The 14,237-nt window shown below is 41.1% G+C and overlaps 1 protein-coding gene across 1 annotated transcript; it reads left to right on the forward strand.

Moving 5' to 3' along the window:
* Positions 1-285: 285 nt before the first annotated feature.
* On the forward strand, positions 286-12,041 carry CCDC174 (coiled-coil domain containing 174). The gene is made up of 11 exons (XM_058845280.1): positions 286-371; positions 1,696-1,800; positions 2,720-2,820; positions 3,687-3,745; positions 4,667-4,847; positions 6,330-6,425; positions 7,289-7,425; positions 7,809-7,903; positions 8,133-8,280; positions 9,110-9,244; positions 10,226-12,041. Exons 1-11 carry the CDS (start codon positions 330-332, stop codon positions 11,299-11,301), a joined length of 2,175 nt encoding a protein of 724 aa, XP_058701263.1. The 5' UTR covers positions 286-329; the 3' UTR covers positions 11,302-12,041.
* The last annotated feature ends 2,196 nt before the right edge of the window (positions 12,042-14,237 follow it).

Genomic DNA, 14,237 nt, shown 5'->3' on the forward strand with positions numbered 1-14,237 from the left:
CCACAACAGCAGCAGCTCCAGACCGGCTGCGCAAGGACATTTCCAGTGGGACACCTGAAGATCTGTCCCGCACCTGCCAGAAACGCTCACTTTCACACTCAGTTTGAGCGTCGGGATGACCCAAAAGCAGGGAAGCCGCGGCCAGGAGCGCTTTCCCCCGCCAACCACACCAGGCCGAGCCCCCCCGACCTCCCCTGACCTCCCTAAGATGGCGGCAGCGAGCGCCCGCCCACCCTCGGCAGCACTGTCGCGATAGCGCCGCGCTGCCGCCGCGCTTTACGGCAAAGCCGCCCGGCGGGGCAGGAGGCGCTGGTGGGGCCGGGCCCGCCATGGACCGGAGGAAGAAGCCGCTGGACGTGGCCGCGTCCTCGGTGAGTGACTGAGCGAGGAGAGGCAAAACGAATCCCTCCGCCTGCCCAGGAGGCTTGTAGGGCTGTGAGGTGTGCTTAGCCGCGGGGTCCCGCAGGCGGGGTGGGCCTGGCCGGAGCAGGCCGTGAGGCTCGACCCGGGGATGCGCTGGTGCCAGCGCTTCCAGGGCAAACAGCACACCTGGGAAGTGCTGGAGTTCTGTCTCCTCTCCTTAACCCCACCGCCGTGTGCAGACACTGCAGCAAATGCTGGGTTAAGGGCTGTGGTAAAGCCTGTGTCGCGTTTCGGGTCTGTGACAGTGCCGGGATTTTGTCCCCTCGCTTTCTCACCAGGCACACGCCCTGCGCTCCGAGCCCGAGTCTGCCGGGCCTGGATTTGCTCGCAGTCCTGATGTAATGACAAAATTAGGCCATAACAGGGAAAAGAGTTTTTCCTAAGGAGCAGGTCTGTGCTGTGGCAGATTAACTTCCCACCCTTAGGGATGATGAGGTGCTGCCCCTCACTGCTCTCCAGGATGCTCACGAGAGATGCTGCCAAACACTTCAGATGAAGAGTTATGTAAATAGTTCATGTATGTTAATAGTCACCTGTGAAATATTTTACATTGAATTTTTGGATGATCACCTCTAAGCAGAAGGGAGAATGGGTAATTTTTAGGACACAGCACTTTGTTGTCCCAGGGATTTGAAAAGTACATGCTTTAGTGATTGGGACAAATATCAATACCAAGGTCTTCCACTTTCCGGGTTTAATGTACATTTCTGAATTTTGTTGTCCTTAGGACTTGCAGAAAAAGTAGCACAATGTTCTCTTCCAGACTAGTTTTGTAATTCCAAGATAACACCCCTGTCGATTATGTTTCTTAATAAAAGCTGAGGTGAGCCTTGGTCACAGATGGCAATGCTACTCATACTTTTATCAATTCTTTTCTGAGACAGGATTTTTTCATTATCTAATGGTTAAAAGTTCTCTCTTCGTATTCAGTAGTATTTTTCATTACTCCTATATTTGCTTGCCATTAGGAGGCTGAATATAGCCAGAGCTATGCCTCTCTTATCCTCATTATGTAGCAAAGGATCAAATATATCTTTGGGGATTGTTTAAATCCCTAATCATAATTTGCATTCTGTGGTTCTTTATATTGTTTACTGTAAAAGGTGATCTTGGTGATCAGATCAGTGCTTCAAAGTTCCACATGAAAATGCAATCAAATGTTCCTATAACTCTAAATAACAGATTGTCTTCCTAGGGATACATTATTTTTTGCAGTAACTGATGTCTGTGCCTGTGATCTGTTATTTCTGTGTTGTTTTGCTGGTGATGTAGCTGGTAGATCTCAAAGCCGAACTCTTCCGAAAGCAAGAGGAGTTCAAGAAAGAAAAGCTGCTGAAAGATGCTGGCGTCTTTGCAAAGCCCAGAACCTTTAATAAGGTATAAATAATCTTCCATTGTCGTTTTTGTCATTCTTTTTCCTGAAAGTAAAGAAGTTAATATTCAAATCTAAATAATAGTAAATACTCAGAGCTGTGTTTCTAGTCAAATATTAAATGTACATGATGAGAACATTCTTTGAAGTTCATTTCCAGGTGAGATTCCTGTGCACAATGGAAAGCTTAGTCTTGTGCTTATGCCTGTCTAAATCTTCATTCCTCAAGGATCCACACCCTTTAAATGGGAAAATATGTTTCTTTTTTTATTTAGAGGATTTTGCATGATGCTGCAGGATGGAGAATAATAGATTTTTCCAGAGTCACTGAACATCCTTGATAAATGCTCTGCTAACTGTTTGTGGTATACAAGAATGAGTACACAATTATCTCTCTTATTTTACTCTATACTGCACTTTGGGTTTTGTTCATTCTGTAGCTTTCTAGAATCAGAATGTGCTGTTCCCTGCCATATTTGAAGCACATGCAGCATTTACAGTACTATGCTGCAAGCAGGCCAACTGATTGTATTTTTTATCTAAAATAGAGGCAATAGAGAATAGAAACAACTTGTGGCTTTGTTAGTACGTATTTAATCAGCAAGATTGTATGATTGGGTTTTTTTTAACCTTAGCATCTTTGCCAGAATAGATTTTGTCTGATTTCTAGGTGTCTTTGAGTTTTTTAGCTTCTCAGCCTGCCCTTAATTATTATATCATCCTGCAGCCTGTGTTAAATCAAAATATACCAGCTGTATCCTACAGCACAGGAATAGTCTCAAGGCAAACATGTGTAAGATATTATTTACAAAGTTTTCCATGATTGACGTGCATTGTTTGCATTATAGAGTTGAATTTTTTTTTTTTAATTGTTACCATTTCAATATTTTTATCTATTTGTTGTTACAAAATTGTTTTCCACAGAAACCAAATATCTGGGCCAAACAGAACACCGGAGTTGTAAATCGAGCTGCAAAAGATGTTGAGCAGAAGGCAGAAGAGCAGGATATATTGGATAAATCAAGGTAGCTCTTAGGCTCTGTAAGAAAGGAATGCTTTGCAAAATTTGTATTTTGGTATTTAGAAAAGCACAGAAGTTTTTTGGATTAGCAATTCTCATTAGACCAGCCAATAACTCCAGCATCATCCATACTTTTTACCAGTAGTGGACAAACTGCATCCCAGCAGTCTCATGCTTTCATACCCTCACATTATCACACCTGTCTAAAAGTGTCAGGTTACTTTATTTTTTTTAAAAAGTCTTCTTTAGAATTACCAGCCAGTGCAGTGAGATGTCAGAATTCTATAGCAAAGTGTTTCTTGGGCTTGGCAGAAAATGGACCACTTTTTCAAGAATTACCTAATTTTCTAAATGGCTTGGTTGTACAAAAAGATATATGTTGAAAATGCCATTTATAAACCATTTGCTGTGCTTCTGTAAGTAGTTCCTTGCTCTTTGAAATTCCAGAAATTAGCTAAGGTTCTCTCTTCAGCTTCTAAGATTAATTGTAACTTTGTGTTATCTTTGTTTTTCCTGTAAATCAGTATCTGCAAATAATGGTTTAGCTTCCAGTATTTATCTGACAGACGACAGTACTTAGATAAAGGTGGAATTATTGTAACATCATGCTTTTGCCTACTTGACAAATTACATTTAAGATTAAATTTGTATCTTCACTAAAATTATTTTCAGTATAAATTCTGGAACTGGAGAAGATTGTATCTCCAGAAATGCCAGTGAAGGTTCGAAACAAAAGCCAGGCATAAGTCAGCTTCTAATAAACACCTCAAGCCCTCCCAGGATTTTCCTGTTCCATTTATCTAAGGTCACTTTAAACTGTGCTTGGAATTGGTGGGATTGCAAGGTTAATCCTTTTTTTTTCTTTTTCAGGAAGAAGCTTGAAGAGAAAGCAAAGCTGTATGAGAAAATGGTAAAAGGAGACTTCCCAGGTAAACAATACTATTCCAAAATGAGTATTTATATATGTATAAATTCTTGGAATTATTATACAAAGTGATTAACATGGTTTCTTCCACTTTGTAAAGGAGAAAGTATACGTTTATTGGAGAAAATAAAATTACTTTTGAAGAATAGCCTGACCAAGTAAAGCACTAGGGGCTTTTTTCACTCGTTCATTAAGTGGGTGGACTATATTCTGGTTTTTCAATACAGTACCTTAGAAAAACAAAAAAAAATTATTCTCAGTTGTGCAACCTTGGATTGCATTGCTGATGCTCTGTTCTGCATTCTAATTGTTGGGCCTTTACGAGAAGAGGATTGGGAGAGGAGTCTGGCTGGTCCACATGCAAATGCCAGTCCTGCAGTTAATAGGGTTAGAGAATGCTAATATTTTCCTTTCTTTTCTCACACATTCAGTCCCTTTCAAAAAGTAATTATTAAAATAGAATATAAATCTCCTTGCAGGTAATCTGTTTTCTTTACCAATGTCCATCTTCATCCACGTGACCCCACCACTTTCCTCTACTTTTCTATAAAGTACCCTCATGAATGCTTGGCTCCTGCCAACATACCAAATGTTAAGCATCAGAAAAAGTATTTGAGATGTTACTAGACAAATCCTTGGCTTATGAAATAGTTAACGAGCAGAGAATGTTTTGCTGCAAAGAATGCAGCCTTTTATGTACTGCACACAATGCCCCAAAACTTCAATTCAGAAATAGACATTATCACTGTGGAGCCAGTTGATAGCTCCGGGTTTGTTTGGCACTGAATGAGATTTAAGTACTCCAATAGTGTGGTCAAGGGCATTGCTGGCAGCTGAGAAGCTGATTGTGGCTATTTGGTATTGATTTTGTACTCAGTTCTGTTCTTTTCATAGCTGTTCTCTAAGAATTGATTTTCTGCCTTAGATGAAGAAACTGAGGATTTGTACCTGGTGGATTTCACTCAGAAGATCATAGACAAACAGCACGAAGTACAGGAGCTGCATCAGAGCGAAGCTGCTGGGAAGACTTCAGAAAGAGACACAGATGAGGAGGAAACTCAGCTTGAAGCAGACATTCCACCACCAGAGGACCCGGATGAGGAATGGTTGGTGCTACTGATTGGGCTCATCTGTCCGGCCACTTTTATTCTTGATAATTGCATGAGAAAATACTTTTCCAAAATGTGTGAAGTAGCATCTTTGTTTTTATTTTTTGTTTAATACTACACATTGACAAGGAGGTGTTAACAGTCTTTAATTTCTCCTATAAAGACAGTCCTCCATGTCACTTTCATTTCTACATAGGTAACACTGCAATAAAATCTACATCCAGAATCTTGAGAAATTGCAGTGAGGGCAATACACTATAGGGGGGACAGCATAATCTCCTCTTATTTTCTTGCATAGTTTATGCAAGTAATCATCAGAATATTGGTACCATTTTGTGCTTTGATGTGCTTAATTAATATGTATTTTAGCAAAACTTGAGGATTTTATGGTATTCATCTTCCTTTCTTTAATTGTGACTATAAAATGAGCAGTCATTTCACTGTACAGGCTTCTTTTAAAGGCGAGAAACTCTGGTTGGAATAAGAACACGATTTTCAGCATTCCTTCCACTTAGCTGCAGCACAGCAAATAGTCTCTGACCATTTTTTGTGTCATTCCAAGTAGCCACTATTTTTCCATCTGAGATATTAGGAATAGTTATGAAACCAGTCCTGACTAAGCATTTTCCTTGGCCATTTGTTTAAAGTGGTTGTGGAACAAGAGATTTTACTTCTGGTATTTGGTTTAAACCAACGGTAACCAATAAAAAACAGCATCCCCATTATTCAAATACTAAACTGTAGACATCCTTAGAAACTATGTAGAAGACTTACTAAAGCACTGATCTTTAAAAGTTGGGGGTTGGGAGCCAAATTGCCAGTCATACTTTTTCAGATGTAATATTCTTTAGAATGGAGTAATTGAGGCAGCTTGATGCTAAAGAACTTTCTATATTTCAGGACAATAAGTGTAGTCCTTAATAGCTTTTTCAACAACTGTAAATCAGGTGTTCAGTACTATAAAGAGTTGAATAAGAGGCACAATAGCTTCAGAGGAACATTTTGCTTGTGTTTTAGTCAGCCTTTGTTATGCCAGTTGAATGCACACTATCAGTCTGTTCTGAATGGCCTTTAGACCGATAATTGAAATGTATTGTAGCGATTTCATATCTACAAGAAGTCAATGCTGCATCATTATCTTCACCATGGGAAACAGACAGTAGGCTGAGTTCTATTTTGTTGTGAAAAATACATGAAATTGTTACTTTTGAACATTTTTTATACCATTTTATTGCCCTGGCAAACAGGGGTCTCAAAGGGAGATTGAATAAATGTCTGGTAGAAATGTCGTATGCCCCATTCAGAACTGTCCTCTTAAACTGGGAGTGTGTTAAGTGAAAAGCAGGAACAACTGTCACACGCAGACTGAAAGGTGACAAATACTCTTTGGAAAGGGTCACTGCTTCTGTCTTCCAGGTAAGACTTCTGTCAATCTGCAAATAGAAGTTATGCATCACATTTCTTTTTCTTTCATTACAGGGTTGATTATGTTGATTTCTTGGGCCGATCTAGACGCTGTATGAAGAAGGATTTACCAAGTCTACTTAAAATGGATCAGGAACTTCAAGGGAAAAGGTGTGGTTTCTCTAATGGAGCTGCATGTTCCTCTCAGTATTTAACATATTTCTTTTTTAATGAGAAGAGAGGCTGTGCTTTGTCAATCCATTCTTAATCCAGAGCTGATGTTACTGCTTCCTCTAGATCTGCATAATTTGCAGAGAAAGGTTTTAATAAATTGATCTAGCAGTCTCAGATATTTGTTGCGTCTTTAAAAAATGGAGTCCTTGTGTTTCTTATATTATAAGTCCTTATATTATACCTTCCATAAAATGCCAGGAAAGTGATTCCTGGTTCCGTTTAACATGGAAATTGATGATAGTCTTTTAGCAATTCCAAATTCTTCATGATGTTCAAAGTAAATTTGTTAGAACTCCATTTGTTTGGTTTTGTTCTTCTGTTAAACAGCTTTTTAACAGCTCTTCTGTTAAAATTACTTCTGTATTAATATTTGAATATTAATATTTTGTGTGGATCTCTTGGGGAAATGCTTAGCTTTTTGTTACTTCAAATACCTTTCATTTTCTTACATTAAATCTGAAATGTTCCTCTTTGTGATTGCAAGAACCCCCAAAGATGCCATTAACTGATTTTTTCATCTCCCATTCTGTGATTTGATAATTATTTCCTGAAGCTTCTGAGAAAGGATATGATTTTGTCTTCTAATAACACGTTCTACCAGTACCTTGTTTTAGAGGCAGCTTTGTATTTCTATTTTGATCATGTACCATAGTCATCAACATTGTATCACTAAGTAGTGTCTGCAATGATCTGTGTTTTGTGGAAACTGCAATAGTGGATCAGACCAAATCATACTTGCACTGTTTGGTACTGACAAACTGGTAAATTCTGCTCTGTAATCCTTATTTTTTTTTACTTAGACAAGAACCTGATGGGAATACTCTGTTATCTGAAGACATGAGAAGAGAGCTTCAGAGGCAGCAGTGGGAAAAGGAAGAAGAAGAAGCCCTCAGAAAACCCATGGGACCCATACATTATGAGGATATTCGAGAAAATGGTACACTGCCATAATTTATATCACTCACCTTTGTATCACCAAAGAGATCAGTTGTAGAGGGAGCAAGGGAAAGTTATATCCTGTGCCTGTATGGCAAAGTGTAGGTGTGTGTTAAGCCACATGTGCAGTAACTGTTGAAAGTTACCAGTATATAAGTCTAGATTTATTTTTTCTTCAAATTGTATTTTTCTCAAATGTTTCTCTACCTCCTGCTGTGTTCTCCATCAGGAAGCTTCACTTAATATATCATCTAAAGCAAGCCTTTTTTAGCCATCCCAGTGTTGGGAATAATTCCATGCCTGAAAGCAAGGTGCCTGGAGGCTGTAGTTATTGTCAATTATAAACTGAATCTAACTTAAACCTATTGTTTTTCTCCTTTTCAGAGGCCAGGCAGCTCGGTGTTGGTTATTTTGCCTTTTCTCGAGACCAGGAACTCAGGCATAAACAACGGGCAACCCTGGATATGCTGAGGGAGCAGGTATGAGAGTAAAGAGCAGACTGGGCTGCAAGGGCAGAGTGGTTTCAGTGGTTACTGTCTCTGATTTGTTGTACAAGTGCTATAGTAGGTGATGCCTGCAACTGGTTTCTTTTTTCCTGTTGAAACCTGGTACTTGATTAGGATTACTTTTGGTTGTTTTGTGAAGGAAGATATGTACTTGTTTATAATAACAAGGGAAGATTAATTCATGCTTTTCATTGTTGTTAAGACGCTTGATCAGAGAAATAAACGTGAACAGCTGAAGGAGAAGAGGAAGGCAGCTCTAGATGCAAGGCTGTCCAAACTTCGAGCACGGAAGATTAAAAAGTTAAGGGAAGCTGGATTAGAGGAAGAGGCAGAAAAACTGGAGAATGGAGGTATGATCTGTTGCCTTTTTAAGTTAAATACTTGCTATTTCACCTTGTTCTTGATCTATGGACAGACAGTTTCTAATTTATTATTTGTTTAGACATTCAATAGATTGTATTGTGTGTTCTTTGCATATAATTTTTCTTTGTATATAATATGTATATGTACAATTAACATGACTGTTAGGATAATGAAAGTTGATGTAATTGTGTGTAGATATAAAATCATGCCAGAAGTAGCTTAATAATGCAGGTAGAAATATGGTATGTAGAATGTAGCCTTTTTTTGATTCACACCTGACAGCAGGAATTACTTGGGTTAATTATGCAGGTTGAGGTTAGAACTGCTGACACTGTACTGGCTTTTTCTTCCATGAAGATGAGGTAGAATAAGTAGCAACAAGTCAATTTTGAAATCATACAATATTCACTGTGACAATTTCAGTGCAGTGTGTGAATTGGAGATACAGCTGACTCTAGGATTTAGGATAATGAATTTGAATTCTAATCCTGTCTCTGGGCTGTCTCCCTTACAACACTGATAGTCAACTTTTACTGTCTGTCTCCCACTGGAGAATGTAGCTAAGATTTCCCTGTGTCAGAATTCTATGCAAGTGATTAACTGTGAAATGTTCTGGAAATGAAGAACAGCATCGTGCCACTTCTCTCTGTTATGGTTGTTCAGAAGAATAAGAATGCAAATTGTTTTCTCCAGTAAATAAAATAGTGAAGCTGTTCTTATTGGAAATGCATGGAAATAAATGTTCTTATTTTTACCTGTGAGGGTCATATTTTATTCTGTAACTGACAATCTCTACTATCTCTTCCTGTAACACAGAGGTGAAAGGTGCTGCTGAGGAACCAGAACCTCCTAAGGTTACTGCAGCAAGTAGGAAAGTAGAGGTTATCATCCAGGAGAGGAGAGATACAAAGCCTGGAGTGCCTTATGTCCGAGAGTGGGATAAAGGCAAAGGTAAGGAAATGTAGACTCAGGAACTTTGTTAGGAAAGAGCATGTATGCTGCCACTTTCATTTCTATTTTGTGACCAAAGTAAGACGGAGAAGCACTGAAATCCTTTCTGCCTTGGTACTGATGACTCTTCAGTGTCCAGGGCAGTGACTGACAAGCATGCCTTAGTGCCAGTAGCTGCTATAATGTCCCCAGAATTTTTCTTCTATATGAGTTACTGCATTTCTGGATGATCCTGACAGGTTGGCAGAATGACAAATTCTGTAGTTCATAAGATGTACAGTGTGATCTTTCTTGATATATTCCTGTGGTTTGTGCTACCTGATAGCAGGATGTTTCACACAAACAGGCACAGCACAATACTAAAACACAATGCAAGCAGAGACCACTTCAGTGCCTGTGTTCCGTTTTGAAGCATCTTCCTTGTCACAAAGTGATGGCTAATCTGATGCCTGACTTCTAAGTAAAAGCAAACAAGGAATAGGCAAAGCACATAAATGTTCATCTTCTTTATTACTTTTACAGCACTATTCCTTTTATGTGCAATACTGGTATTTCCAGATTCTTCTTTTCAATTTTATGTTCCATTAATGAACATCACTGTGAGGGAAAACTTCATGGTTCCATTAAAACTCCAAATTTTCAGATCCTATCTCATAAATCTTTATCCTGCCTGACACTAGTTTTTTTCCTTTCTCTGAGGAAGCCTGGTATGTCACAAACACACAGGCAACACTGCAGCAAACACTACACTCAGAAAGCAGAGGACAGCTTACTCTAAAATGCAAAGTGAACTAACTGTGGTCCACTGAAGGAATCTGCACTAGACTCTTGTATTTCTGTGTAGTATGAGGTAGAAAAGGATCTTCAGGTGGCTTTACACAGTGGCATCTTCTTTGTTTGCCAGTTTGTTTTCCCTCCTGTCTGACTGACCTTCAGACCTTGAAATCTATGCTAAATCTACCATTTTCCTGTTTCTAACAGAACTGATGTTTGGACAATGGGAAAAGAAACAGGAAGAACTAAGAGATGAGCGAGACCCAGAATTTGCACCACCATCTAATTACTTTTTGGGACAAAAGAAAGATGATTATTACCGAAGTCAGAATTTGAACAGTTCTGAAACAACCTCTGAAAAACTGGAAACGGAGGGAGCACAAAACAGACAGAGGCCATCGGTGCAGGGCAGCAGCAGCGCTGGCGACGTGCCACTGTCAGCACAGGCTTCCAACAGCAACATTCCAGATAAGCCAGGGTCAGCAGAGCCCGGTGACCATGACACTCAGGGCGTGTCATCAGCAGAGGATGACAGCAGCGACGATGAGGACGTGCTACCACCAGCACAGGCTTATGGCTACGGTGCCCGAGCTGTGCCACCACCACTGCGGGGTTATGGCTACAGCACCCGGGGCGTGCCACCGCCCATGCCAGCCTACGGCTACGGCGCTCCTGAGGTGCCCTTCCCAGTGCAGGCTTACGGCTATGGAGCACCAGGAATGGTGCCACCAATGCACGGGTATGGCTACGGCACTCCTGAGATACCCTTTGCGATGCAGGCATATGGCTACAGCAGCCAGGATGTGCCGCTGGGAATGCAAACCTGTGGATGCAGCACCCAGGGTGTGCCACCAGGAATGCAGACCTGTGGATGCAGCACCCAGGGTATGCCACCAGGAATGCAGACCTGTGGATGCAGTACCCAGGGTATGCCACCAGGAATGCAGACCTGCGGCTTCAGTGCCCAGGATATGCCACCAGGAACACAGGTCTGTGACCTCAGCAGCCAAGATGTGCCACCAGGAACAGACACCTGCGGTAGCAGCACCCAAGAGATGCCACCAGGAACAGACACCTGTGTCAGCAGCACCCAGGATGTGCCACCAGGAACAGACACCTGTGTCAGCAGCACCCAGGATGTGCCACCAGGAACGCAGGCCAGTGGCTGCAGCACTCAGGATGTGGCACCCCCAGTGCAGACCGACAGCAGTGATATGCCAAATCAGGAACCACTTTACCAAAGTTTAGATGATATGCTCTCTTATTATAGACAAGTGACTTGAGCTGAGCAAAAAGATAAACAAGAACCATGATCTAAAGTACTGAAATATAATTAGTGCTCAGCAGAATTAATATTTTCCCACATATGGGAAAAATAAGTTTCTGTAAGTACATCAGAATAAATCTCCTGGACACTTAAGCTGTTTTACATCACAGCTATATTTTGCCCTGTTGTTTTTTGCTGGTTTTTTTTGTTCTTACCTCTTTACTAAAATTTAACTCTGATATTTACACCTGAACTTAAGGGTATATTAATAACTTTCTTTCAAGAGATAAACTCCTTTAGTTCGTTGCTCCCAGGTGGCTTCTGGTTTAGAGGTATTACAAGTTCAGTCACATGCATAGAAACTGTATGGAAATGGTAAGTCCTCTGCTGTCAAATACAGAATGATTCTATTCCTTACTTAATCACCTGTCTTTTCTAAGTGCAGAATATTATCTAGTGAACAGTGGTGGTTCACATGGCCTCTGCATTCCTGAGGTCCATATATAACTCATAATTCTGTGCAGCATTTTAGGGTGGAGACATTGCAGAAATCGATAAATAATGATGGGTAGGCTAAAAATAAACACATCACTGAAGCAGAAGCCTTGACACCTCACATTACTGTCTTACTAGTTTAGAAAATCCTCTCATAATTCTCCAAGTTTTCCATGTTTTTCTTGCATAAGGAATTACATATATGGCTTTGTTTCACACATTTTTTTTTCCCCAAAAAACTGTGATACTGGAGTCATTAAATATAAAAGCAGACCAATCTCTACCAAACTTTTATTTCAGAATCTTAGTAAATGAGAATACTCACTTAGCTTGTAGAATGTTTTTATTTCTGAAGGTAATTTAGATTACTTGTATTTTAAAAGCTTCATACAAGGATAAGACCTAGAAAAGCAGGTTAGGATGGACAATTGCATAGATTGTTAAATGGCAGAGATAAAACAGCAAACATTTAAATGCAACAGTGAACTGTTTAAAGCTGATGTGCTCCTCTTGTGTGCTTCAGTCAGATCTCAGGCTGCTCCGCAAGCCTGGTGAATAGCAAGATGTTCAGAGTGACTGAAGGACATGCAGAAGAACATATTCTGTCCTCAGATTCAAATTTAGCCTCAATTCCTACATCACTGGCTTTTGCACTGGAATTTGCAGATCAGGAACAGTACATTACAATTATATATTAATTTAATGTCAGAATACTATTGTGAAGTAAGATAATACCACTATCCCAATTTTGAAGAAAATGAGAATGGAAAATGTGTTAGAGAAGGTCACACCCAGTTTTCCAGGCTGGCTGATTTACACTAGAGGATTTTCCTCTTCTGAGACCTCACAGAATCAGTATCTGGAAGCCATTCAGAGCAGGATATAATTTCCTTGCAGCTGAACTAACTCTAAAGAGTGGGCAAAGTCTTTTCAAACTATAGATCTTGACTTGAATTGATTATGGCAATCATATCCTTCAATGGATTTCTCTACAAAGAATATTTGTGTCTATTTTGCTGCTATTTTAATTGACATGTATTTCCAACTGCCTTTTGGACTTTGTGGGGTTTTTTTGTGCCCTTCAGACTGTGATAATTTTATGTATGTCTGATTTAGGAGTTATATTGTCTTTGCATTAGTTTAACATTGAGCTAGAGCTGCAGTAAGGAATGAAATGCCATTTATTACATAGCATTATGTAAAAAGATACAATCAAAGTGTTCCTTTGTTCAGCTTCATTTCCACAGCCTAATATTAAACAGGGGGCTCTTGGCAAGGAGGGTGGTTCAGTGCCTACAGCACTGTTGAGCCTGTTGAGAACAGCTCCTCCACTGCAGTGATCTGTCACTTTGCCATTTGGTCTCATTCCCTCTTGTCTTGCTTTTTTGCTGAAATGCTTTTTCCATACTGTCTCATGCTGTGGAGCACACATCTCTGTTCACTGTCCTCCCCTCAGACCACCTCAAGTTAGCTTGGCTGGGATCAGCAACTTCATTCATTTCATTCAGCAATTCCTGGGGCAAACAATTCCTTATTGATACACTGCCACAGTTTTATTTCTCTCGTATTTTGGAGCGTGTTGTCTCCCTGTCCCTCTTCCTCCTCATTTAAACCACCTCCCACAGGACCTACTTTGACACCAGTGGAAATGGGGGTGCAGGTGGGCAGTGTTGGTAGGGATCTGCCACCATCAGTGTGTGACTAATGGAAGTGAAGTAAAGCCTGCTTGTGCTCTCACTGACTGTAGGGAACTGTGAGCACACTGTCTCTGGTTTTGTTCCATGGGTTGCAGCTCTGCCCCAAGAGGTACCAGTGGTGGCTTCTGTCACCTTCAGTGTTCTGCACAGATGCAGGGGCAGTCCCTGCTCTCTATCTAAGGCAGCTTTGTCCTATATTTTTGTGTGAATAGTTTTCTGTTACCAAAGGTACCTTTATCCAAAATGCAAGAATAATGTAATCTTGAATTTCAGCCTTCACACTCTGGCTGGCTGGCAGGACTCAATCTGATGTCCAGAAAAATACTTTCAGAGAAGACAATTTTCTCAGTATCACCAAGAGTTGATTTATTCCCTTTTGAAGGACAGCAAGGATCTGATCTTCCTATGAACCACTGGCACGTGAGATGGGGCTGATACACGGGGTAAAATTTACGTGGCTGTAGCTGTGTCAGCTCAGGGGCCGACGCCGCATCGCTCGCTGGCTCCTCAGGGCTCAGGCACAGGCAGCCCGGGAATATAAACCGAGGCCGTACGGGCAGGAGCCTCCCGTGCGGTGCGGGAGCTGTGCGGCGGGAGCTGTGGGGCCGCGCTGTGGGGCGGGAGCTGTGGGGCCCCCACGGTGGGAAGCTGCCGGCTGGAAGCGCTGCGCATGCGCAGATCGGCGGAAACGGGCCCGCGCCCCGCCATTCCCGCAGCCGCCGCGCGGGGGCGGCAGAGGCCGGGGAAGGGCGGGACCCCC

This window comes from Poecile atricapillus, chromosome 9, assembly GCF_030490865.1.
Source record: "Poecile atricapillus isolate bPoeAtr1 chromosome 9, bPoeAtr1.hap1, whole genome shotgun sequence".
In the NCBI taxonomy this organism is placed as follows: Eukaryota; Metazoa; Chordata; class Aves; order Passeriformes; family Paridae; genus Poecile; species Poecile atricapillus.

Bases quoted from the DNA above. Each gene is read 5' to 3' on its own strand.
- CCDC174 (XM_058845280.1), top strand. From the start codon at position 330: ATGGACCGGAGGAAGAAGCCGCTGGACGTGGCCGCGTCCTCG. The intron at 2,821-3,686 runs GTAGCTCTTAGG...TTTCTTTTTCAG, and splicing joins GATATATTGGATAAATCAAG to GAAGAAGCTTGAAGAGAAAG. The intron at 8,281-9,109 runs GTATGATCTGTT...CCTGTAACACAG, and splicing joins AGAAAAACTGGAGAATGGAG to AGGTGAAAGGTGCTGCTGAG.